Source organism: Trachypithecus francoisi, unplaced genomic scaffold (assembly GCF_009764315.1).
Source record: "Trachypithecus francoisi isolate TF-2019V2 unplaced genomic scaffold, Tfra_2.0 Lachesis_group17, whole genome shotgun sequence".
NCBI classification, from domain to species: Eukaryota; Metazoa; Chordata; class Mammalia; order Primates; family Cercopithecidae; genus Trachypithecus; species Trachypithecus francoisi.
Window position 1 is genome coordinate 91,987,780 of NW_022681462.1, and position 27,613 is coordinate 92,015,392.

Below are 27,613 nucleotides of genomic sequence, written 5' to 3' on the forward strand. Positions count from 1 at the left end.
AGTGTGTACAAAGGCCAAAATAGTGGTAACATGTCCCATTTATTCACAACTGTGGGTGTGTATAAACGCCTGGGAGTAGGAGACTAATGTGCTTGTTATGTTTTGGAAACCCTAAATTCCATATGCATCTGTGCATGCTCATGTGTACCTCCCAGAATTCAGTGGCCCCACTTGCCTGTTTAGCTGTTCTTGGAGTCTCAGCTTTCCATGCTTCCAGAAAGACCAGTGTTGAATTCTTGGTCAAGTCTAATCTCAAAAGCCTTTAAAGTGATCCAAGTAGAATTTGCAGGTATTTAAAACTGGTTTTCAACTGGTATTCTCCTGAGCATCAGATTTCTGAGTCTGTGTTTGAAAACTCTGTCCCCCACCACCATAGCATGTAGGGAGGCATTGAGAGGGGCTTCTGTGCCCCCCCACCCACTACTACCAGAGTACTCTGCTTTGCCCAGTCTGGTACTTTGAATATTTTCTTAATGTTTTATGTAAAGAAAGGTCATGGTGGCTAAACAGAGCATTTAGAAGTCTCCAATTTTGATGATAGTTTATGGTACTAAAACTCCATTTGTCGATGTAATTTCCTCAAGAAGAAGAAGTGTGGACTGGATTCCCATGCCCGGTGGCTTATTACTGGGACTAGAGCTATAGTATTTAAGGAAGATATAGAACTATAAATTTATAAACATATGTAAAATCCTGCTTATTTTCTCATCAGTCCTATGGAGAAGATTAACTTTATTCCACTGAGACTCTGAGAAGATAAATAAGTAGGGTGAAGTCACACAGGAAATGACTAGGAAATCAAGATGGGAACACGGATCTCTTCGGCTCTCCTCCTCCCCTGGTTTTACTTCCCCTAAGTGCTCACCACCAGCAGCTGCCTAGAAGAGCTACAGCAATCGTTCTATCCCTGACCAGAGAGGGATATCTTAGTTGTCTGCAAACTAAGACATTTCATGGAAAAGAAAATTATCTTGAAAATCCTATTTCCTAAAGAATTTTCAAGAAATGATGATGGGCCAGAGGGGTAGGGGAGGTGGGCTGCTATCATGATTTCTCCTTCAGTCTCTGGATTTCAATTCAGTCCACTAAGGGCATGTTGAGTATGGTTGTGAGTGTACTTGTAAGTTACTCAGTGTTAGGGACACAGAAGTAAACAAGAGCAGTCATTGCCTAATGAAATCTCAGGTTAGAGTGGAGGACAATATAGTCACTCAGATTAAGATGAAATAAATAAAGGACTTACAAAAGCACAGAGTGGCATGAGAGTAAGGAAGGAAAAAGAGCATACATCTAGTTTTGGGAAACAGAAGGCCATGGAAGGAATTGGAGAAATCTTCTTGCAAGAGGTGACATTTGGAATGGGCTTTAAAGAATGAGTGATTTTTCTACGGGCACAGATAGGGAGAGTTTTTTTAGCAGATGGAAACAGTATGATTAAAGGCATGGAAACTGGAATAGGAAGGGCCTGTCTGAAGAACAGCAAGAGGTCCAATTTAGACAAAACACCAAATGCTTGCTGGAGAGAAACGGGGAATGAAATGGAAGGCTGGCTTGGGTTAGACCATGGAAGGCAAGGCTGCCAAGCTTAGGAGCTTAGGGCTAGATGTCCAGGACTGGGGCTCACCTCCAAAGAGAATAGCTGACATCCCTGAGAGAAAACCAGAGAACTGAGAAGATGGGAACATTAGGTGTGCTTATGTTAAAGGGGGCTTGAGCAGTCCGAGAATCTATGAGAGAGGTCAGACTGTAGAAGGAGGACATCTTATTAAATTGAAATTCCTGGAGGCAGGGTCCAGGCCCACTTCAGTTTTGTGACTCAGCACTTAACCCATGAATGAACCTCAATAACAGATGCTGATCCCATGAGGGAACAGAGTGAAGTGGGCTCTATCCAGGCAGTCACGAGAGCACAGGTGATCAAGAAGGAGGGAGTGTAAATGGATTCAATGCTGCAGAGCTGTCAAGAAGAATGAAGTTTGAGAAGGGACTGATAAATTAGGCAGTGAGCTGTCCAGTCACTAGTGGCCACTAGGGGAGGAGATTTCAAATTTGTTGCTTTGAATATAGAGGCTGGGTTGTAAAGAGTTAAGGAGGAAGAGGTGGCGGGAAGGAGGAAGGCTGAATAGCATGTAGTAACAACTTTAATGAATTTGGCACCTCTACTTTGAGTGTTAAATATTCTTTTTGAAGTTAGTGATAGAATATAATTGAACTGGGTCAAATAGATATAATTAAGCTGGGTTAAAACACAATACAAAATTAGACACATCTGTCCTTAGGTTTTCCTGTTGCATAGATCTGATTTAAATTCTCATCTGACCTTTACAATGCATTCTATAAACTTGGTATCCACATTTCTCCACAACCACTTAACTAAATCTTCTTTATTGTTGTTTTTTATCCCTCTACTTCTTTTTGTTCTCTCTCTACTTCCTTGCCATGTCTCCATGTCCAAGTCTTTGAAGTCTGGGAGACAGGGAGGAATTAAAGATTGATGCAGCAAACTAATTTTTCATGAGTGATGACTTCAGTTTACAAGAATAAGTATGTCTGAAGTTCTACTCAAGATTGTGCAATCAGACCCACCATTATGGCGCCCAACATGGGCAGCAGGCATTAACCTTTCAATGAAGTAGTTTCAGTAATTCTAAGGCTGAAATGATCGTTAGAAACATCTGGTGAACCTTCTTTTTATATGGTTACCTGAGACTCACCGAAAAATTCAGAGTCAGTTGTTTAGTCCCAAGAATCCATTTTTCCCACATTTCCAGGTGCTTCTGATGATAAGCTGCTTTGTGAACCATCTTTAATTCATGCATCCAGGTGAGGATACATAGTGTTTACAACAGGAGAGCTAACCCATGCAACTTTTGGAGCTCCAAGATCCAAAGCTTGGAGTGGAAGATCTCCAAGTTAGGTAGAGGTTCAAGTAAATTAAAATCTATGCATTCTCACTTCACATAAACTATTTTATTTTCAATCAGCAAATAACTTGATCTATCAAAGATTTCTTTGGGATCGAGTCGACATTTCTCCAAAGAAAATAAACAAATGGCCAATAAGCACATGAAAAGATGTTCACTATCATTAGTCATGAAGGAAATGCAAATCAAAATGACAATGAGATCGAGTTTCACACCCACTAGGATTGTTCTAATCAAAAAGAGAGATAATAAGTGTTAGTGGGGATGTGAAAAAAAAACAGGATTATCATACACCACTGGTAGGATTGTAAAATTGTACATCTGCTTTGGAAAACAGTCTGAAAATTCTTCAAAAGGTTAAACATAAAGCTACCATATGACCCAGCTATTCCACTCCTAGATATATATGCAAGAAAAATGAAAATATATGTCCACACGAGAAATTGCACATTAATGTTCATAGCAGGATTATTTATAATAGCTGAAAAGTGAGAACAGCCCAAATGCCCATCAGCTGATGAATGGGCAAATAAAATGTTGTGTCAATTCACTGCAATATTATTGATCAATTTAAAAAATGAAGTACTGATAGGTGATATGACATGGATGAACCTTGAAATCATTGTGCTAAGTGAAAGATGCTAGTTACAAAGACCACACACTGTTGATTTCATCTGTATGAAATGTCTAGAATAGGCAAATTTGTCAAGACAGAAAGGTTAGTTGTCTAGACCTGGAGGTGGGGAGAGGGTTGGAGAGCAATGAGAAGTGGCTGCTAATGGGTACAACATCTTTTTGGGGTGTTAATGAAAATGTTCTAAAACTGATTGTAATGATGGTTGAACAACACTAAGAATATATTTTAAACCGTTTATGCACTTTAAATGGGTGAATCATATGGCACATGAATTAAATCTCAACAAAGTCGTAAAATTGTTTTTAAAAAAGGATTCCTTTGGAAGATCCAATTCTTTTCTTCTGGTTAATGCTGACATTATTCCATCTTCACAGAATATATTATTTCTTCTTTTCCTGATAACTCCACTTTTTAAATTTTATTTTCATTAGGACATAATTTACATACACTAAGATGCACTGGATCTAAAATAAACATAAAAATTAAAATAATAATAAACATGCTTATACATACAAAAAAAAAAACTGTGAAAACAGCTTTCCAAATGAGATGTGCTATTTTACATTCCTACCAACAACTAAGCAACTCCAAGTGTTCTCCATCTTCTCCGACTTTTGGTATTGTCAGTCTTTTTCCTGTTAGCTGTTCTAGCAGTGGTGGGGTAGTATCTCATGGTGTTTTTAATTTGCATTTCCATAATAACTGACAGTGTTGCGCTCTTTTACATGTACTTATTGTATAGTTGTTTATCTGTTTAAGCAAATTTCTTGTCATGTCTTTTGCCTAGTTTTAGTTAGGTTGTTTGTCTTCGTATTGGTAAATTGTAGGAGTTCTTTATTGTAGTTTGGATACATGTGTTTTGTGAGATATATCTTGCAAATATTTTTACCTAGTAGGCTTACCTACTTATTTTCTTAATGATATCTTTTCATGAATGGAAGTTTCAAGTTTTGATGAAGTACAGTTTATAATTTTTAAATTTTATGCTAAGCACTTTCTGTATTCTAAGAAATTATGATGTATACCAAGGTCACAAAGATATTTTGCTTTGTCTTCTTCTGAAAGCTGTATTATTTTAAGCTTTACACTTAGATCAGTGACTGATCTTGAACTAATTTTTGTATATGTTGTGAAAAAGCTATTAGGTTTCTTATTTTTTCATAGTCTATAATATTGTAGTAGCACAGGTGGATTGCTTTAATGTCCATTTCATAAATGTGCTAATTGTAGTATGTGTGATACGGGCTACTTCAGGATTCTCTGTTTTCTCTGATTGATCTACCTTCTCACCAATTAATACCAAATATAACAAATAATAGGTCTTAGAGTCAATAAAGAGTAAGTCTTTTAACTCTTTTGCAAGATTGTTTTGGCTATTCTAACTCCTTTACTTTTCTAAATAAATTTTCTAATTAGTCATCAGTTTCTACAATAAAAAATTCTACTGGGATATTGATTATAATTGCATCAAATCTATGGAACAATTAGGGGAGAATTGCCATCTGCATAATATTGATTTTTCCTATCTATGAATATGGCACATCTTTCCTTTTATTTATATATCGTTTAATTTTACTCACTAATATTTTACAGTTTTTAATATAGAAGTGCTGCACATCTTTTGTCAAATACACCCCTAAGCATTTTATATTTTGACTATACCAGCCTTTGTATGGTTAGTGTTTAACATGGCATATATTTTCCCATTCTTTTGCTTTCATCCTGTTTATGTCTTTATCATTATAGTGTGTTTCTTGTAAACAACATATAGCTGGTCCTAGCTTTTTCATCCAGGCTGATAATATCTGCCTTTAGGCTGAGCACAGTGGCTCATACCACCATACCTTTGGGAGGCTGAGGCTGGCAGATTGCAAATTAACACCTTTTCACTTTGTGCTTTTGTTATATATGTTGCTTCTATACATGCCATAAACTTCTCATTGCAATGTGGTTTTTTTTAATTTAAACTGTCAATTATCACTTAAGAGTGTATGTGTGCGTGTGTGTGCACGTGCATGCATGTCATTTTAATAAGGCCTTCATATTTACTTGCATAATTATTTACTTGTTCTGGTGGTCTTCATTCCTTTTCACATAACAAGGTCTCTCTGGTGTCATTTTCCCAAGTCTAAAAAACTTATTTTAATGTTTCTTTTAGTTCAAGTCTACTGGAAACAAATTCTTTGAGTTTTTATCTGTCTAGATATATTGCCATTTAATTTTCATTTTTAAATGATACTTACGTAGAGTTCTAGATCCACAGGTTTGGGGGATTTTGGAGTTGCAGTTATTGTTTGCTTTGTTTTTCTTAAAACACTTGAAAGAAATGATTCCATTGTCTTCTGACTTTCATTGTTTCTGATGAGAAGCCATTTTTATCATTGCTCCCCTAAATGTAATATGCTTTTCTCTGGCTGCTGTTAATCATTTATCTTTATTTTTGTTTTGTAGTAGTTTGACTTTGATGTGCCTGTGTATGTTTTCTTTGTCATTATCCTGTTTATGGTTCTCTAGTTTTCTGGATCTATGAATTAATACCTGTCATTAATTTTGAACATTCTTGCTTTATTATCTTTTCAAATGTCTTTTTCTGTGGTTTTCTTTTTCTTCTGGGACACCAATTATATAAGTAAGGTAATTTGACATTGCTTCACAGATCTCAGATACTCTGTTCTATTTTTTTAATTCTTTTTTTATTTGTATACAGTTTGTATAATTTTTATTGGTGTGTCTTCAAGTTTACTGATACTTTCTACTAATGATAAACTTATCAAGGAGCTTATCATTAGTAGAAACCATCTAATGTGGAATTTTTCATTTTTAGCATTTCTGTTTTCAATGGCAAAAACAGCAATTACTCTTGCACCACCTAATAAATAGTTTCAAAGGATTTTCTGAAATTTTCCATTTTTACACATACATTATTCAACATTATAGATTCTTTAACATATTTTTATAGTTATTTTAGGATCCTAATCTATACATTTCAGCCTCTGGGCTATCTCTAGACTGTATTATTGAATTGTTACTTTTTTAGTGGTATTTTCTTGCTTTGTGTTTGGTAATTTTTTCCTTTGCTTTTTTTTAACAAATGTCAAGCAGCAGAACAGTGATGACTGATGTGAATAATATGTGCACTCAGAAAATCACATGCCTTTTCTTCTGTCAGTCCACTAGTGTGGTTGAGTCCATCCAATCTGGATCTAGGCTACACTATTGCTTGTTATACCTGGTTCACTGTAAATTTCAGATATTGGAGGGAAGGATCAAAGCAAGTCCTTTACCAGAGCTGGGGATCTGAAGAGTTTGTCTCAGTTTTCCTGTCGCATCTTCAGCCTTCAGAAGGCCCTCTAGTGCACCTGCTTCTCAGGATGGCTTTTCTCAACCTCCTTGGCCTCACCAGGCAGACAGTTGTTCTTTACTTACTGGGGACTGCCTGGTGGCTTTCTCTTCATTTTTCTGCTCTGTCTGCCACAGCAGGCCTGGCATGCTGGGCCCTAGAGGGCACCTTCCCAATGCTCCTCCCCTCCCGTGGTCATGCTTCACCCTTAAGTAAGACTGAGAGTGCAGGAGCATTTCTCTTGTGTATCTTCCCCTAACCCAGAGGGTTTCTTTTTTAAAATCTTTTTTCCTTTCTTATTCTCAACTTCTTTTGTTAGCATTTGGTGAAGGTTCATGGAAGAGACTCTGCAGGTTGACATAGACTGTCCTTCTGCCTGGAACTCCCAGGGACTCTCAGCTTTCATGACACTTCACACTCTTCCTTTTACAGTGTGTGAAAATGTCAGCTATTTTCTTGTTACCTGCATTTATGGCAGCTTTCTCCTCTTACCATTTCTCTGTAAAACTTGAAATCACCTGTGGTCTCATATCTCCCAGGAAAGTCTTGTCACCTTATGGATTATAATTCATTAAGGACTTTTGCAACCTCCACTTTCTTATAGTTGAAAATAACAAGGATTTGTAGAGAATCGAACTTGTTCTCTTGTTAGGGCGAGAGCAATATTCTTTGTGAATTTTACCTTTTTTTAAAAAAAATGTGAAAATGTGTTACATATTTATATCTAAATGTGTTACAGATATATATCTAAATCGACATTATTTTGTATCATCTAATATATAGTATGTATAGATATTTCTCCGATTTTCTCAAATGGCATTTAATAGGTTTTTTTTTTTTACTGTAATCAGAACTGAAATGAATTCACACAATATATTGGATTATGTTTCTTTTCTTTTTTATTATGGTAAGAAGACCTACCATGAGATCTACCCTCTGATCAGATTTTAAGTGTATAATACAGTATTTTTAACTATAGGCAAGTTGTTGTAGCATAGATCTCTACAACTTATTTGTCTTGCATAATGGAAACTTTATACCCGTTGATTAGCAACTCTCATTTTCCCTTCCCCATGCCCAGGAAACTACCATTCCACTCTCTGTTTCTATGAATTTGACTCCTTGAAATACCTCATGTAAGTGGAATCATGCAGTTTGTGTTCTGCTGTTAACTTGTTTATTTTGCTTAGCATAATATCCTCAAGGTTCATTCATGTTGTTGCATATGGCAAGATTTCCTTCTTTTTTTAAGACTGAATAATATTCCATTGTATGTATAGTCTACATTTCCTTTATCTGTTTATTGTAAATGGAAACAACTCAATACTTTTGGTTCAATTTTTCACATTATCATAAAAGGGGTATTCTATGTGCTAAGCTTCTGCTAGTTGTGGTGTGAACAGCTGCAAGTTTACACTCTACTGGAGGAGGCAGACATGATGCCCAGCATCAATAATGCAATATTGGTAGATGCTGTAGCAGGGACACGACCTGTGTCCCAGGATTCACAGGAGAGAATAACTAATTTGATCTGAGATAAGACAGAAGAGACAGTTGCAGAACGACAAGTCTGGGAAGATTTCCAAGAAAGGGTGAAATAATAGCTTCAGTGATGCCATATTTTACATCTTCCTTTCTGAGAGACTTTTTTAACTTCCACTTAGGTTGTTCCTGAAAAAAGTCTCTACATTCAATGCCCTTTAGCTCTCACTGCATGATGACTTTTATTATACTGTTTTACTAAATTATTACTGATAGTTTGTACTTTCACTTTAGGATGTCAGTCTTATTTTATCAATTACTTCATCCCCCTCATCACCTGTCACTGTGGCAGGCATATAACAAGTACCCAATAAATGCTTTCTGAATCTCATGATCCTGTCCTTACCCTCCTAAGATCCTTGAGGACAGGAACTTTATTGTTGGATCCATATCTCCCAAAAGCATCTGGCATCATTGGCACTTAATAGTTAATTAGTCCATTTTCACACTGCTGATAAAGTCATACCTGAGACTGGGCAATTTACAAAAGAGAAAGGTTTAATGGACTTACAGTTCCATTTGGCTAGGGAGGCCTCACAATTATGACAGATGGCAAGGAGGAGCAAGTCATGTCTCTTACATGGATGGCAGCAGGCAAAGAGAGAGAGCTTGTTGTGCAGGGGAACTGCTCTTTATAAAACCATCAGATCATGTGAGACTTATTCACTATCACAAGAACAGCTTAGGAAAGACTTACCCCCATGATTTAATTACCTCCCACTAGGTCCCTCCCACAACATGTGGGAATTCAAGATGAGATTTGGGTGGGGGTACAGCCAAATCATATCATTCTACCTCTGGTCCTTCCCAAATCTCATGTCCTCACATTTCAAAACCAATCATGCCTTCCCAACAGTCCCCCAAAGTCTTAACTCATTTCAGCATTAACTCAAAAGTCCAAAGACCAAAGTCTCATCATGGACAAGGCAAGTCCCTTCCACCTATGAACTTGTAAAATCAAAAGCAAGTTAGTTACTTCCTAGACACAATGGGGGTACAGGCATTGGGTAAATACAGCCATTCCAAATGGGAGAAATTGGCCAAAACAGAGGGGCTACAACATGATCTCTTTTGGCTCCATGTCTCACATCCAGGTCACACTGATGCAAGAGGTGCGCTTCCATGGCCTGCCTTTGGCTTTGCAGGGTATAGCACCCTTCCTGGCTACTTTCACAGGCTGCTGTTGAGTGTCTGTGGCTTTTCCAGGCACACAGTGTAAGCTCTTGGTGGATCTGCCATGCTCGGGTCTGGAGGATGGTGGCCCTCTTCTCACAGCTTCACTAGGCAGCACCCCAGTGGGGACTCTGTGTGGGGGTGCCCATCCCACATTTCCCTGCTGCACTGCCCTAGCGGAGATCCTCCATGAGTGCCCCACCCCTGCAGCAAATTTCTGCCTGGACATCCAGGCATTTTCGTACATCCTCTGAAATCTAAGTGGGAGATTCCCAAACCTCAGTTTTTGATTTCTGTGTACCTGCAGACTCAGCACCACATGTGAGCCACCATGGCTTGGGACTTGCACCCTCTGAAGCCACAGTCTGAGCTGTACCTTGGTCCCTTTTAGTCACAGCTAGAGCAGGTTGGATGCACGAAACCAAGTCCCTAGACTGCACACAGCGGAGGGACCATGGGCCTGGCCCACAAAACCATTTTTTCCTCCTAGGCTTCCAGGCCTGTGATGGGGAAGTTCTCTGACATGCCCTGGAGACTTTTTCCCCATTGTTGTCTTGGCGATTAACATTTGGCTCGTAGTTACTTACACATATTTCTGCAGCCCACTTGAATTTCTCCTCAGACAATGGGATTTTCTTTTCTATCACGTTGTCAGGGTGCACATTTTCCAAACTTTTATGCTCTGTTTTCCATTTTAAACTGAATGTCTTTAACAGCTCCCAAGTTGCATCTTGAACGCTTTGCTGCTTAGAAATTTCCTCCACCAGGTACCCTAAATCATCTCTCTCAAGTTCAAAGTTCCACAAATCTCTGGGGTAAGGGCAAAATGCTGCCGGCTTTTTTGCTAAAACATAACAAGAGTCACCTTTGCTCCAGTTCCCAAGTTTTTCATCTCCACCTGAGACCACCTCAGCCTGGATTTCATTGTCCCTATCATTGTCAGCATTTTGGTCAAAGCTATTCAACAAGTCTCTAGGGAGTTCTAAACTTTTTCCACATTTTCCTGTCTTCTGAGTCCTCCAAACTGTTCCAACCTCTGTCTGTTATCCAGTTCCAAAGTTGCTTCCACATTTTCAGGTATCTTTTCAGCCGTGCTCCACTGTACTGGTACCAATTTACCGTATTAGTCTGTTTTCACGAGCTACTGATAAAGACATACCTGAGGTTGGACAATTTACAAAATAAGGAGGTTTAATGGACTTACAGTTCCACATGGCTAGAGAGGCCTCACAATTATGGCAGAAGGCAAAGAGGAGCAAGTCACTTCTTACGTGGATGGCAGCAAAGAGAGGGAGCTTGTGCAGGGGAACTCCTCTTTATAAAACCATCAGATCTCATGAGACTTATTCATTATCACAAGAACAGCATGGGAAAGACTTGCTGTCATGATTCAATTACCTCCCACTGGGTCCCTCCCACAACACGTGGGAAATCAAGATGAGATTTGGGTGGGGACACAACCAAACCGTATCATAGGTGCTCGATAAATATGCTTCATTGATTTTCCTATTATCTCATAATATTCTACTCTCTGTTTTCAATTCTGGATTTTATCTTTCTCTCATACCTTGGCTAGGTACTACTTTGGAAATATAGAATATTTGATCAGTGTGTTAGAATTAATTGCAGGGAGAAGTCATCTGTTAGTGCCAAGAATCAGTCATCTGGTGGTTAATCACCAACTGTCTGAGACACTGTCAGGGATCAAGACTGGGTAGTTTTCTTCTGCAAATGTATGTTTGTCTCCTTACTGGTGTGCACATCCCTGAGGGGAGAATTTAGATGGCATTTTATGCTTATATTATTCTGTGTCTTATTCAGTGTCCAGCCTAGGGCTGAGCATGAAATGTAAGCTGAGGAACACTGACTTTGATTGATAGTTACCAATGAAGAAACTATATGCAGAACATCTCTTGCATTCCTCAGGCAGAAACAGCAGCAGTGGGGTGTGGATTCTTAGTGTGGCAGGGGTCCTGGAGGGATGAGATATAGCACATAAATATAGGGACATTAGAAGAACATGATCTCTTGTTCAAGAAGCATATAATTTTATTAAGGTGATAAGATGTAAGCATATGCAAGAGACAGTAGTACAGGTAGTAGGGAAGAAGTCTGTAACAGAGCAGAGAGCAAGGGATCTGCTAGCCAGAAGTACAGGTTCTAGATTGGACTAAAGAAATGTTTCTTAGAAGATAGTGGCTGAAAAAAATGGTTTTCTTGCAAGACAAACTCACATTAATTAACATAATAGGAATGCCAAGATCAGTAATGGATGTGGTGGGGGCTGGGGTGTAAAGAAAGAAATTCTGAAGTCTTCAAATCATTGTACTCTTAAAAATGCCCTGACTATGTTGACCTATTTGGAATATAGACTCCTACTCTTTAAAACAAGGGTGTTGAGTCAAATCAACCTGTTATCTGGGATTGTTGCTATTGTTGCTAACTCAGACCACTCCCTGCCACTATTGATTTCTTCTTTCATCAGTTCTTCTCTGCTACCCTCCCATCTGCTAAGCTGTTCAGAGGAGGCTTGATAATCTTAGAAGTGGGGAAATGTCAGAAAATATCAGATGTCTTTTGTCTCACTTTACAAAAGGAAACAAACAAAAAGAGAACATACCTGAGAAGCAGTTTATTGATGGCAACACAAAGATTCTGTGACCAAAAAAAAAAAAAAAAACTTCAATTTTTGGCACTTTAGCTTCTTCTTCTTTTTTTTTTTTTTTGACGGAGTCTCACTCTGTCGCCCAGGCTGCAGTGCAGTGGTGTGATCTGGGCTCACTGCAAGCTCCGCCTCCCAGGTTCACACCATTCTCCTGCCTCAGCCTCCCGAGTAGCTGGCACTACAGACATCCGCCATCACGCCTGGCTAATTTTTTGTATTTTTAGTAGAAACGGGGTTTCACCATGTTAACCAAGATGGTCTCAATCTCCTGACCTCGTGATCCGCCCGCCTCAGCCTCCCAAAGTGCTCGGCCTCCCAAAGTACCCGGCCTCCCAAAGTGATTTACAGGCGTGAGCCACTGTGCCTGGCCAGCACTTTTGCTTTTTAAGTACTTTAAATCTATTCCATCATCTTCATTATAACCCTGCAGGTAGGGAGGAAACAGGCTATTCTTAGCTTCCCTCTCTTTTAGCAAGAGTGAATCTGGGCCCAGGGAGATTACTTGACTTACCCTGAGGTCTAATTTGAGTAGCAGTGAAACCTGGTCTCAAAAGCGCCATCCTTGGACTGCTGCCACCACAGTGTCCCACTGCATGTGAAGGAAATAGACAGCCTGCAGGAACTTTGACCCTCATACTCTTTTCAGTCCTACTGTGGTTGTTCCATAGGAAAGGGCTTTGGGCCCTGGTGTAAGATGACTAATGTCCTCTAAGAATAAATATGTCAGACCTGTCACACTTATATTTTCCGGCAGACTTTTGCAATTTTATGCTGTTTTCATAAGCAGTTAGTATTCTGCTATAAATCACTTCATTTTACATCCTCAAATATTAATAACAGATAATTATTTATGCTTCTTAGTTTCTCCTGAAGGGGAGAGAGATTGGAGGAGAGAGAAAGTGGGTGGGAAAGAAGGGCAGAATTTAATTTACTGCTTTGGTGAATCCATTGTGCTGTACTTTTTTACAGTGTTTATACAACAGTCATGGGACACAGAGATAGCTATATATCCTATTGATGAAATGCCAGGGCATCTTTCTAAACCAAAGACATCTCTATGTAAATGGTGTTTTCTACTCACATTATCTTAGGTTAATTTGATTCTCTGTCAAATTGTCCATACAGTCCTAAATAGGTTGTTAGGAAAATGTGTATATGTTCCTGGTGCATTTGGAGACAGTGTAAGTCCTTGGCCGATTTATAAAAATTAGAACACATGGATTTAATAGCACTTCTCCAGTGCAAGCCCTGCTGTTGTGCCCTGTGGCAGGTTCAACAAAGACCTTCCCAACAAACAAAGCACATAGCCACCTTCTTCTCCATTAGCATCAAGGAGTGCCATGCATTGGTTTAAATAAATATCACTGTTCTCCACAATGAAATCTTCCACCGTGCCTCAGGTGACAGCAAAGTATTGACAGCTAATATTCACCATCATTAACAAATGAAGCCCCTGCAAAAAGATGAATCCTGTTTAACTATCTTAATGTATAAGGTACTTACGCTATTGTAAATTCTAGACACTTGGAATTTAGTGAGTTCTTGACATCAAATGTGTATGTGTGTAAGGTCGCAGGGTACATGATACATTTTCATACTCTCCACAGTAGCGAGTCCAGAACAGGACTTTAAATCATCCCCCCCCCCACCCAGATAATGTCCTGGATACACTTGTTCCAGGGCTCCTAGAAGTATTGGTTTCTGAAATTGCCTGTGTAAATCACAGATTCGTAACAGCTTTATTGTTAGACAGGAGTAACCCCAGCTTTATGTAACCATTCTCCTCAATTTCAGTGAAATAATTGGCAATGGTTAGAAGTTTAGAATGTGGTTCTTAGAAGGAACATTACCAAAGAAAACACTGGCTGCAACTAGAGATAAGGACCCCTTTTCACCAATAACATTGTTGGTGTGTGTGTGGTGAGGAGTGTTTGTACCTTTCTTTGACTAAAAGTCAGTCTTTGTGTTAAAAATAGAAAAGCCAAGCTCACAGTTCAGAGTTCCTGTTCACTCAGCAGATGCTTTAAGGGGTTGCTGATAGCTTAAATTTAGTAACCTTTTCAATCACTAATTCTTCAGGGTTCCTTTCAAGATGTCTTTCTATGACATCTGAAAACACAATAAATTTTAAAAACGTGTTCACCACTTGAATCTGAATATGGAGAAGGCCAAGTGCAGACTCCAAAGCCTCTCAAAGGGATTCTCCAGATGGCAAAATGATAACAGTTTTCAGATTAAAAAAGTAAACATAAGTGCAGTTTTTCACTGTGTCAGACTCAACAAATACCCTATTAGTGTGTTAACCACACTGATGAGACATTCAGGCCATAGATCAATAATGGATGATTTGAGAACATAGATGTTAATGAAAGAGTGGATGGCCAATTTGACTGTAGGTAAATACCTACATCTTAACGGTAACCAGGAGAGACGTAACCATACAAGAGCCATTTGACTGCAGTGAGCTATGATGATACCACTGCATTCCAGCCTGGAAAGAGCCAGACCCTGTCATTAAAAAAAATAAAATAAAGTCATTTTGGGAGTAGAGACAGAGGACAGGATCTAAACGTAATAGGACCTTTACTTACTACACTGCTTTCAAGTACCCAGCATTCTATCCCACCTTACCAATTTCTTCATGTATTCATTGATTCATGACACGTTTATTGCCTGTCTCCAATGGCCTTCTCAAAAGATCTCAGAATTCAAAGACAAGTAGAAAAAAAATCACAAAACAGTGTGAGTAGTATATTTAAATTATTTGTTCAACTGTTCAGCAAATTTTTCTTGAACATCTACTATGTGCTAGGCCCTGTGCCAGACCCTAGAAATACAATGTCAAGTGAAACAAATATGACCAGAGTCCTACAGTCTAATGGATAAGATTTTCATTAATTAGCTCTGACTGTATGATCAGTTAGCTGGGGGATGAAAATAGAATGAATCATGGACTTCCATAGGGATTTAGACCAATGTCACATGTCACTGTGGACCACACAGTTCTTTTCCCATTTGAAAAGAGAGACAGACCGACAGATAGAAAGACAGACTGACAGACTAGAGCTTCTCCCAGTTGTCACTCTCTTCCTTGGAAGCTGACACCACTTGTGATTTGAATCCCCTGAGAATCTTACAGCACTCTGGCCCGTAAGGCAGGAACTGTGCTGCCCGTCTATAGCTGGAAGAGGTGACTTCAGTTTCATGACAGGAAAGAAGGAAGAAATTGGGCATCCAATAAAACCAACAAATTTTGGATGAAAATGAGGCAACATATTTCTAAGCCTGGATGAAAGACGGAAATTATGGAGTGGCTTTCTCCTACTGCATCCCACCACTGCTAAACCACATGAGAAATATTTCTAATAGGGACCAGGAAATCTGCCAAAAGAAACAGTTTCTTAGAGAGGGAGGCTGAGGACTGAGGTTCCTGTCTTATAGATCACCTCAGCTGCCAGGAGAGAATTACTGTAGGATGGAAGGTATTTGTTTACCACAGCCCCTGAAGTCCGCCTCCTCTGGGAGAGAAGTGGTACCAGCCCCCTGGTTACTCATGCAACTCTGTGGTCATATAAATGTCAATGTTGATTTGTTGAAAGGACCCCTTCACCTGGGATGGAGAGCGCAGTTTGTCTGTCTCTAGTGCCAGTACCTTTTTCAGGTCACCCTATCAGAAACAGTCTTATTTTTGAAACAGTTAAGAAAGGCCTCTATTTTTAAAGACTGACTTGAAATCTTTCTTTTTTTTTCTGTTTAAGTAATCATCAACAGGATTTAAAAAAAAAAATTTCCAGCTGTCCTCTCTGGCTCACTTAGTTTTAATGCTGTTTTGTCTAAAACTTATCAAGTGGTGACTTGCTAGGGTGGAGCCAGGTGACAGTTGAGATTAGAAGGCTTTCTGTTCTGGCCTCAAAGTGCCTTCTTCTTTCCCATACCATTCTATAATTACATTCAAATAGTCATAGCCCTGAGAATCTTGGTCACAGATTATCTTGCTTTTCTTCTTCTCCAAATAAATACATGTCTAGGAAACTGTCTTTGTTTAGCTTTTGATTTTTCAAAAGGAGAAAGGATTTGAATAGTCAGTGTTTTATTTTTATTTGTTTTCTAGGATCATTGCTTTGCATTTTTCCTTATGTTTTCTTCCCTGACACTTTTCTTATCAGAAACTGCCAGCCTGACCCCAGAATTCTATTCTACCAAAACACTTTCTCCAGTTATGGGCTTCCTAACTTGCGGATTTTTTGGTTTCTGTTTAAAACACTTGCTTCACTTTGAGAAAAGTTTGAGAAAGCAGAAAAAGGTAAAATACAAAGTGATTAATATTGTGAGTAACATCGTATCTGAGAAAACTTACCAGATGTTTTTGGGAAACACTGATAGGCCATAAAAACCTAAAAAAGTTCAGGTTGAATACCCCTTATCCAAAAATGCTTAGGACCTGAAGTGTTGCAGACGTGGGTTTTTTGTTTCAGATTTTGAAACAAAATTGCATTATACTTACCAGTTGAGCATCCCAAATCCAAAAAGCCGAAATGCAAAATATTCCAGTGAGACTTTTCTTTGTGTACCATGTGGGCATTTAAAAACATTTCAGATGGTGGAGCAGTTCAGATTTTTGGATATAGGAAGCTCAACCTGTAATAAATGTCTTTTTCCCTCACTGTCTCCGGTAGATTCTGTTTCCTAACCTAGCAGATTTGTTTGTTTGTTTGTTTGTTTCTTAGCCTCGCTTTCTCCAGCTGCCACACCTTTTTCCAAGCCATACTCTCTTCATGAATATACTCCATTTCACCTTCCATTGCCCCAGCTCAAGTCCTATCCCTTACGTGTAACTGTTTCCACTCTTCCCAGACCACATTCATCTTCTCTTTCTCTGAGTCCTGATGCACATACACTCTAGTACCTCCTTACTTCCCAGTTGAAATGGTCTTATCCTTTGAATGTATAGTTTGCAAGATTTGTGAATAACCTATGAGGACCTATGATCTTTTCTTCAAAGAGAATTGCCATGGCACTGATGATTTTCACTCTTCATTTCTTAGGAAACTCTACCAGTTTCTTAAGTCTTAGGCAGGACCCAGTGAGTCAACTAGTCTAAAAGTCTCCATGGGCTCCAGTCATGGAGAGTTTAGGTAACTGAATCAGGAGCAGCCACCCTGCCTCAATTCCTCCTCTTACCTCGGCATTTGCAAACACCAAGTCAGCATAGCCAGTGCCCCACTTCACCATCACTTACCTTGTGGATTCTGTCTTTTTTTTTTCTTTTTTTTTTGAGATGGAGTCTCGGCTCTGTTGCCAGGCTGGAGTGCATTGATGTGATCTCAGTTCATTGAAACCTCTGCCTCCAGGATTCAGGCAATTCTCCTGCCTCAGCCTCCCAAGTAGCTAGGACTACAGGCACGCACCACCACGCCCAGCTAATTTTTATATATATTTTTTTTTTTTTTTTTTTTTTTTTTTTTGAGACGGAGTCTTGCTCTGCCGCCCAGGCTGGAGTGCAGTGGCCGGGTCTCAGCTCACTGCAAGCTCCGCCTCCCGGGTTTACGCCATTCTCCTGCCTCAGCCTCCCAAGCAGCTGGGACTACAGGCGCCCGCCACGTCGCCCGGCTAGTTTTTTTTGTATTTTTTAGTAGAGACGGGGTTTCACCATGTTAGCCAGGATGGTCTCGATCTCCTGACCTCGTGATCCGCCCGTCTCGGCCTCCAAAAGTGCTGGGAGCCACCGCGCCCGGCGGTGTCTTTTTTTTAACCCCCAGAGAAACACTGGTGCAAAACCCTCTTACAGGATCAGCCCTTTGTACTTCCATAAGGATTAGTTAAAACTGAGATTTGATCTGGGGAGGGTTAGACCAGGTGTAAACTCAGCCTTCACCCTCTGTTAGTGAGGTCTGCTGCAAGTATGCAGTGCCTCAGGATCTTGATATTTGAAAACAGAGTTTTATAAGATAACATCTGTCGCCTCTCCATGAGCAGTGCCTTTGTTTTAGATGGAGAGATGAGCTTCCCTACTAGGCCAGGGAGATAACCTATTGCATAGGAATTGCAAGATAAATAAAACCCAATCTTTCCTACCTCTCCACCACCACCCACCAGCTCCCGTGAAATGCTCGCTGGAACAATACATACTGGCTCCAGGAAGGTAATCAAGTGGGTGCTTCTGCGACTGTTAGAATATTGTTTTCATTATGGAAGCTTCAGTGTGTCACTTATTTTTGTGGGTAACAGTCATGGTCAAGACCAAAGATAAACAGAACATTTGTCTTTAAAATGAACTCCCTGCATGTCTTTGCCAAACCTCCTGAACATGAGATCAGGTTCAATGAGAAGTGCTTTCTACACACCCATGTGTTCAGGAATGGTAAGTCATGATTTGAAGGATTTTAGTTATCCAGTTTTTAAGCATATTTTTAAATATGGAAATACAAGGCGGACTGTTTTTCCCGTCCACACTCAGATTCACATATTTTCAATCAAAGCAGAAATATTTAGTTGCTTCTCCTTTAAAAAGAAGACCAATACAGAGTTTCTGTTTTACAAGATGAAAAGAGTCATGGAGATGGAGTGTAGCGATGGTTGTACAACATTATGAACGTATTTAATATCAATGAACAGTACACTTAAAAGTGGCTAAGATGGTAAATTTTATGTTTTGTGTATTTAACCACAATAAAAATAGTAATTTAAAAAATAATAAAATAATAAAAAGACCAAAAAATGTGGGCTCAAAAACACAATGTTTATTCTTTCTATCACCCAGTACACTGTTTTACGTAGGAGGTGTGCAAAAAAATCGTTCCACATAAATAAGTGACTATAATGATTCCTGTATACTTGTTTTATGACTATAAAAATATCATTGACTATTTTGAACTGAGTAATGGGCAAAAGTTGCATCAGTTTTCCCTTCCTAGCAGCTTATTAGGTTAAAGAGTAAATACCAGAGCAGCAGGAATACGATAGGATTGTCAAGCAGGTAAAACTGAATATCCATCCTCCTCCCAAGCTATTTGTAAACACCAGCACTCTATGTCTCTCGGTTTCCCTGTTTCTTAGATGCTCAGCCTACAGAAGGAGAGAGAGAAATCTGGAACCAGATCAGCGCCGTCCTTCAGGATTCTGAGAGCATCCTTGCAGACCTGCAGGCTTACAAAGGCGCAGGCCCAGAGATCCGAGACGTATGTTAATGATCACACTGAACTGACAGCACCCTAGGAACGGAGGGAAAACCACACATGCACACAGACATACACAGCCAAATTAAGTAATAGCTATAGTATTTCCTAGAGTACCAGGAAGAACAAGGAGGGTAATGTGTCCTTAAAAACAAAATGCATAGGCCGGGCGCAGTGGCTCACACCTGTAATCCCAGTAGCTTGGGAGGCCGAGGGGGTGGATCACCTGAGGTCAGGAGTTCAAGACCAGGCTGGCCAACATGGTGAAACCCCATATCAATTAAAACTACAAAAAAAATTAGCTGGGCATGGTGGCAGGTGCCTGTAATCCCAGCTACTTCGGGAGGCTGAGGCAGGAGAATCACTTGAACCTGGGAGGTGGAGGTTGCAGCGAGCTGAGGTTGCATGTCACACTATTGCACTCCAGCCTGGGCAACAAGAGTGAAACTCTGTCTCAAAAAAAAAAAAAAAAGAGTTAAAAAAAAGCATGAATGGCCCCTTTTATTCTAATGCATTAATCTGCACACACAATGCTATAAATTAACATTACCCATTCTCTTCCTAAACACACAAGTGATATTGCAGGACTCACATTTAAACAATAACGTGTCAATATATTATTTCATTTAAGGGAAACAATGTAAAGTCTGTGAACAACAGTTGAAATATGGACCATGAAGTCTGGGTGGACATGTACTTTCTAGCATTTGGTAATTACTGAGGCAGGTTCCACCAGTGTGATACACAAGAGCCAAAATCACCTTGCTTTCAGTTTGTCATCTTAAATGTCTTAGGAGATTTTCTAAAATTAACAAAAAACAAAACAACAACAAAAACAGAAAAGAAAATCACCACTTTGATTTTTGCAACTTCCCAATACCTTAAAAGCAAGAAACTTCACACTCGTTTTATTTGAAAACATTAGTTTTGTGGCAAAACCAACACATACATATATGCATGCAAATACACACATACACACACACACGTACACATGAACACATGCACACAGTACTGCCACTGCCCCCAGGCTTCTGAAAAGCACACCACCACCACCATTATAATCCTCAAGTTGCTGAAACTCAGACACGGCGGAGTTTCTAAGAAAGTAACAGTCTAGTAAGAGGTGATTTTTCTACTTAGGGGTCACCATTTAATTTAGATAATTTAGGTAACATTACAAACTGGCAGGAATGCAATACCTATTAAAGAGAAAGGAAATGTCTACAGAATTTGCACTTTACAATGAGCACTAATTCCACTTTAGAGGAGTCAAATGGTGATGGAGAGGGCTGAGTTTCTTCCCACTTAGATGTGAATTTTTTGTATTCAAAATAACAGAAACAAGTAAGATGACACAGGATGTAATTGTAGAACCACTTGCGGTGTGTTCAAGTGTTAAAATTTCCATTCAGAATGAGCATGTTGGAGGACAGTCCAATGAAGCGGTGTTGATTTAAGTAGTATACATCAGCAAAGTATAGCGGGGATTGTATTTTAAACTAAATCTTAGGGCATTTTGATGTGGAGCTTACCACTTCTTTTTAAACAGTCAGCTCTACTGTGTTTTTGTAGGCAATTCAAAATCCCAATGACATTCAGCTTCAAGAAAAAGCTTGGAATGCAGTGTGCCCTCTCGTTGTGAGGCTAAAGAGATTTTACGAGTTTTCCATTAGACTAGGTGAGTATGTGTTTGTAGTTTTCATGGCCCACATACTGAGTTCTGCTTTGGTGTTTGAGTAGGTAGTGGGAACAGCTTGGCATATTGGAAAATGTCCCACATCCATCCACTGTGTCAAATGAGAGGCCATGTATGAACAACAACTCTTGTCATGTTCATTTCTTTCAGTCCACCACAAAGTTTCTTCCCCAGAAGTTACTGGCACATTTAGTGTGTCTCTACTAGTGATTTTTCTTCTTAGTCCTGTTCTCATCTGTGTTCAACTCTTAATAGTTTTACTGCAGGCTGATCACATTTCTGAATAACAGAGAAGTTGAAAGATAACAGTTTACCTGCTCACCCAACAAAGAACTTGCTTGTCTGGAGTCATATGATAAATGTAATAGAGTAAAATGTAAGAAAAACAAATATAATATTTTTCCTTAGGCTTTAGAAAACTGTGCAAGTACAGGAAGTACAGGATGGCTTTGTAGATGTTGAGCAATGCCAAATCTGATTGGAAATAAGATCGATATGACCAGCAGTAGGACAGAATCACTCCCCAGGGAGGAGGCTTCATTGGTTAATACAGTATATCTTGAATGAGGAAGGCACGTTCTACTCTGCTTTTGCCATAAAATGAGTGCCACAGATTAAGAGGAAAACAGAGAACTCGAAATACATTGGGGGAGTGATGACCATGATATTGAGAGGACTAGAAGCTAAGATCAAGGGAGGTACTTGAATGAACCAAACTGGTTTTCCAAGAAGAGAAGTTTTCTGATGACTCTCAGATAGAAGAGAGTAGAAAAGAACATAGACTTCTGTGTTTCCTTAAATGGTAGACCCAGTGAATGGAAATTCTGAGGAACCAAACTTTTGCTCAACAGAAGGAGAGCAGGCCAAGGTAGACCTGGCTGCCTCAGAAGAGAGTGTATTCTTATAGATGGAAATACCTCAAAAAGGCCAGAGACATCCCTGTAGAAATGCTGTAAAAGTTATGTAAGAACTATATAGAGCAGATGTCTGCAAACTTTTCTGTAAAGGGCCAAATCATAAATACTTTAGAGTTGTGGGCCATCCTGTCTTTTTTGCAACTACTTGCCTCTCCCACTCTCACGTAAAGGCAACCCTAGTGATTACATAACAGAGTGAGCATGTCTGTGTTTTAATAAAACTTGTGTTTATTTACAAAACACAAGTAATGGACCAGATTTGGCCGATGGGCCATACCTTGCCAATCCCTGCTTTAGAGGATTGGTTAAATGACTCTGTGCTATTAGAAATATATTGGAGAACAAGCTATAAGGGAATGTTTGGAAACAGACAAGTGGGAGTGGTGAAACTGTTGCAAGAACAATAATGGAGGTAGATAAGGCAATGGGTTCATAGAAAAATATTCTTGGGATTGAGTTAGTGTAGATGCAGAGAAAAGTTCAATAGGGGCAGAAGTCTTTTCTTGCAAAACCAGTCATCTAACCCATGTGTTTAGGGCACTGTCTCACCTCATCCTGAATCATGAATGGCTGTCTCATGCACATGACCCAAAAACACATATTTGTGGTTTTCTAACAGTGTCAGAAATTGAGATTACTAAATACGTCCAGGTCCAGCTGAGCGTATAGAGAAATTTACAAAATACTGTGGCCATGGGGGGTTTCCGCAGGGGAGACCCCCTGCCTGGTCATGTGGGATTCCTTCTCTTCCTGGTCCACATGCAGCACACCTCACATAGTTATCGGGAAAGACCCAAGCAGGTGATCTCTGAGATTGTCAACTGAGTCTGGGAATTGTGTTATTTGGACTTTGTTGGGCCACCCCCAATATATCTATTTATCCCTTTGATTTTCAGAAAAAGCTCTTCAGAGTTTATTGGAATCTCTGACTTGTCCACCCTACACACCAACCCAACACCTGGAAAGGGAGCAGGCCCTGGCAAAGGAGTTTGCCGAAATTTTACATTTTACCCTTCGATTCGATGAGCTGAAGGTTAGGCCAAATGTGCTGTGAAAATTTAACGAACTTGTACTGAGTACCTACTGTTTACAGCTGCTCTGTTAGTGCTGTGGGGTGGGTGGGTAGAGAAATGAGTAAAATGTAATTCCTTCCCTAGAGAGACATATAATGTGGTGAGAATTTGCATTCCATGTGGTGAAAGTAATTTAAGATGATGATTTGTATATGGAAATTTTAAATCTGCCAAATGAAATCAGAGAAAACCTTTTCAAGTATCTGTTCCGCATTGAGACCAAATATACTTTCCCTGAAATCTAGCCCACAGGGCATATTTTAAAATAATGAAGTTGTGGGTCCTTATTTTTAACCAAAAGTTGCTTTGGCTCTTATGTAACAAAGAGAAGTACTGGAGTATTATAAAATCCAGTGTCTGGGCTCCCAATGCATATCCCCCAGCTGATACTGAGAGATGACCTTCACTCTTGTCTTCTGAATTTCAGATGAGGAACCCAGCTATTCAGAATGACTTCAGCTACTACAGAAGAACGATCAGTCGCAACCGCATCAACAACATGCACGTGAGTCCCTGGGTCGCCTTGAACTTTGCACCATTCTCCATGGCTCTTTTGATTTCTGCATCAGGCAGAGCACAGAGAGAAGACAATGTCCTTGTCTGTAATTCAGTTTCAGAGAAGAGTATTTGGAGTGTTTGACTTTCTCTTTATAAATCCGTCTTCTCTTCTTATTTTCATCAGCTAGACATTGAGAATGAAGTCAATAATGAAATGGCCAATCGAATGTCCCTCTTCTATGCAGAAGCCACACCAATGCTGAAAACCCTTAGCAATGCCACAATGCACTTTGTCTCAGAAGTAAGTGAAGTTGAGCAACGAGGTTCTTTTTTTCTTAATTCCATACAAGAGCTGCAAGCAGAGCTAATGTACATTTGTGTCTCCCATTTAGAACAAAACCCTGCCAATAGAGAACACCACAGACTGTCTCAGCACAATGACAAGTGTCTGTAAAGTCATGCTGGAAACTCCGTAAGTTAAATCAGAGGTGTATTCATGGTTGAGACTTCATCCAGCCAGTGTCTGTTAAGATGATGATGTTAATGACATGTACCATTTGGGTCAACACCTTAAAGTTTTCATGTATATTATCTGCTTTAATTTCATTAAGAACTCTGGGTGTTAGGTGTCACTATCACTATTGCATAGCTGAAGAAGCTGAGGCCCAAAGTGGTTGACTGACATCCCAAAGACTACATAGCTTGTTAGGTGGCAGAACCAAGGCTCAGATCAAAGATGCTGTAGAAGATGTGTAAGAGCCAAATGGAGAGTGTGTTAAATGATGGGGCATCATGATAAATATATTGTAGAGAAGATGTAAAACCAAGAGTTGACATGATAAGACTGTTTCAAGAGTGAGAATGGAGGTCTCTCTCTCTCTTTCTCTGTCTCTCTCTCTCTCCAAGTTTTTTTTTTTGTACCTGAGCTAGTTACTACTAGTTAGATTTAAAAATTATTGAGACTACTGGGGATGAAGCTGCATGGTAATCTGTGCTCGAAATTCTGAATGCCACTTATGTCTGTAGCCCCTGCTATGCCTGTAAATAACTGGCCTGACTTCCTGAGCCTTGGTTTCCTCATCTAATGAAGTTTCCATAAGGCCATCTACTTTGCAGAGTCTTTAGGAAGACCAAAGGCATCCAAAGTACCTTATAAAATCTGATAGCCTGTTCAAATGTAAGATGACACTAGTTTCAAATATTTCACTTGTACCAAAGTTAAGATTTATTCCAAGGCAGAAATAGTAATCATCTTCATTGCAGAGCTAATTCATAATGAAATAGATGTAAGAAAGCCTCTAGAAAAAAAGCCTCTAGAATTGGCCTGAATTATCTGAATCATCAGTGACCCTGTCAAGGTAAGTGAACAAAATTCAAACTCTACAAATACTCTTGGATGCTCAATGAATGGTACATAATTTTTTTAGGTATTTTTACCAATGCAATACAATCTGCAGCCTGTGTTTTAACAAAGGAAGTTACTCTGACTGGAGACATGATAGCTGCTCCGTAGAAATGAGCCTGATTCTTTTTCTCTGTAATGAAGCCATTACTCTCTATAATCTTGGACAGCCAGAGGGACCTGCTATAAAATATTCAAGATTGATGGGTGGAGGAGTGATGTACATGATGAGCTAGCCTGCTGAAGGGCAGATGAGAAGGGAATTTACTGCCCTTTAATTTACCTTATTTTCACACTGAATTGCTGGTTGAATAGATTCAAGGAGAATTATCATCATAGATTTACTCAGGAACATATTAACTGGTTGTTGCAGGTCTGGGATTGTTCCCAAGAGAGATTGGAGGCATCTAAAGTATCCAGTTGTGGGGCCAAAGAACGCACATGTTCTGACAAGGAAGTGATGCTCCTGCTGTTTCTTCTCTTGCAGGGAGTACAGAAGTAGGTTTACGAGTGAAGAGACCCTGATGTTCTGCATGAGGGTGATGGTGGGAGTCATCATCCTCTATGACCATGTCCACCCTGTGGGAGCTTTCTGCAAGACGTCCAAGATCGATGTAAGAATAGTAGTGAAATGTGCTTTCCAAATAAAGGGCCCGTGAGTGTTGCCAAACAGACCTCGTTTCTCTTCCTCAGGCTCCTCAAGACCACTCCACTGACAGTGATCTTTCTAATATGTACAGCCCATCCTGGCAGCTGTCCTCACAGCAAGATGTCCAGGCTTTTTCATGTGCTTAGGACAAAACACTCAACCTCAAAAGCACAGTAGCAATGCTACAATGCTGATCCCCTCAGCTCTAATGGAGCTGAGCAGCTGGACAGTCACTTAGCTGCACGCAGTCCCTTCATTCACCCAGTGTGCTGTACAAATAGATGGTTTCTATTCTATATGTGTCCTGTTGTGAAGAGTTGGGAGATACTGCATTACAAGACACCATGGTCAAATCCCAGATTACCCTTTCACTTCCTCTCCCTCCACTCCCTACCTGTTGCTCCACTCAAGTCCCATGCCTTTCCTCATCATTTGGATATACATGATATGTGTGAGTCCTTTCTCCTGCCCAGAGAGCCCTTCCTCTTCCTCTCTGATGGGTGGGTTCCTTTCAGGCATGCTTCAAACGTCACCTCATCTAAGAACACATTTTCTGCATGGGATGAGCCTTCCTGCTTCTCTGGCCCCCAGAGCACTCACTGTTTTGTATTTTCTGACTCCCCCACAGACAATTTCTTGACAAGGACAGAGACCATAATCTATACACCTCATGTCTGCTCTATTGCCTCACACAGTACCTGGCACATAGTGGGTGGCACTCAACAGACACCCTGTAGGGGTTTTGATGGATGGATGGATGAATGAATGAATGAATGAATGAAGATAATTGAAAACACATGATTTTGTCACACAGTTGCTTTTCTGTTGATTGTGGCATAAAGCACACCTCCTCTTCATCCAGCACTTGCCTGCAGCACCAACCCAATAGTGTATCCCATGTACTCATTTAAAGCCTTTAAAGTGCAGAATAGCACCTCTTGGTAGTAACTTACTTACTCTAGAATAGCTGAGTCTGGGTGGCACACTGTGTTCACTCATCTCCAGAGAACAATGTCCTGATGCTCTGGCCCTATGCAAGAGAAAGTCTACATGCCCAGGAGGGCCATAAGTCTGAAGAATGCAAGATGATGTATCAATGAAAAATGTAACTTGGGTTACTTATTTTGAGTTTCTGGGTTCATAGTATGGTTAGTCATGTTTCTTCATAGACTCTTTATTATTTTTAATGTAATCATTTCCATTTACCAAGAAAATAAGTATTTATGTTAAAAAATTTTGACATTTAGGAAATTAAGACATAGTAAATTAAATATATCTGTAATAACCTCACCATAGGCGGAGGATCACCATTCATACAGCAGCATACATGTGTACTGTCTTTTAATATAGATGCTTGTGTGAGTGTGTGTGTGGATGTCCTTAACAAATTAGGACCCTGCTTTACACGCTATTTTGAAACATATTTCATTTACATAGAAGTATATTATGGGCATTTTTATACCAATAAATATTTTTACTGTATCCTTTGTGAGGCTTTAACATTTTCATACTATAGATTGAGTATTAATAACTCTATAAATATTATTTGACTATGGATTGAGTTCATTACCTGAGACTCATAAGATATTCTTATTACCATAGCCATTTGTTAACTTGTCACAGAGTCAACAATTAAAAATACACTGGGTAAAATTATGCCTTGTAGCCCTAATCTTTAAAAAGCTTGGCTTTATATGTTATTTACTGAGTCTTTCAGTCGAGGCTGTAAACAGTACATCATGTTAAGTCTTCACACATAGTCTTGATGAAGTTTGCTTTTGTCCATGGAGGTAGTAGTGAGCTACGTAAGGTTTGTTCATATGGACGTTTGCATATACCTCTAAGAAAGTTTCAGGTTTACCAAGCACAATAAACCATTTGAGACTGACCTTTTTTTTTTATGACATATAGGGTCTCCATTC

General features: G+C 39.6%; 1 protein-coding gene across 7 annotated transcripts in view; it reads left to right on the plus strand.

Annotated features, from left to right (window-relative positions):
• The window catches only part of CYRIA (CYFIP related Rac1 interactor A), a 113,960-nt gene that overhangs the window by 77,971 nt on the left and 8,376 nt on the right, over window positions 1–27,613 (plus strand). For 6 of the 7 annotated variants that reach the window (XM_033176506.1, XM_033176510.1, XM_033176512.1 and 3 more), the window contains 7 exons: window positions 19,338–19,459; window positions 21,029–21,134; window positions 22,966–23,102; window positions 23,570–23,647; window positions 23,825–23,941; window positions 24,033–24,112; window positions 25,530–25,656. In XM_033176506.1, the coding sequence (XP_033032397.1) occupies window positions 19,338–19,459; window positions 21,029–21,134; window positions 22,966–23,102; window positions 23,570–23,647; window positions 23,825–23,941; window positions 24,033–24,112; window positions 25,530–25,656 (767 nt within the window). Of the gene's footprint in view, window positions 1–2,798; window positions 2,824–19,337; window positions 19,460–21,028; window positions 21,135–22,965; window positions 23,103–23,569; window positions 23,648–23,824; window positions 23,942–24,032; window positions 24,113–25,529; window positions 25,657–27,613 lie in introns of those variants that run through there. The other variant, XM_033176511.1, reaches the window with a different exon arrangement.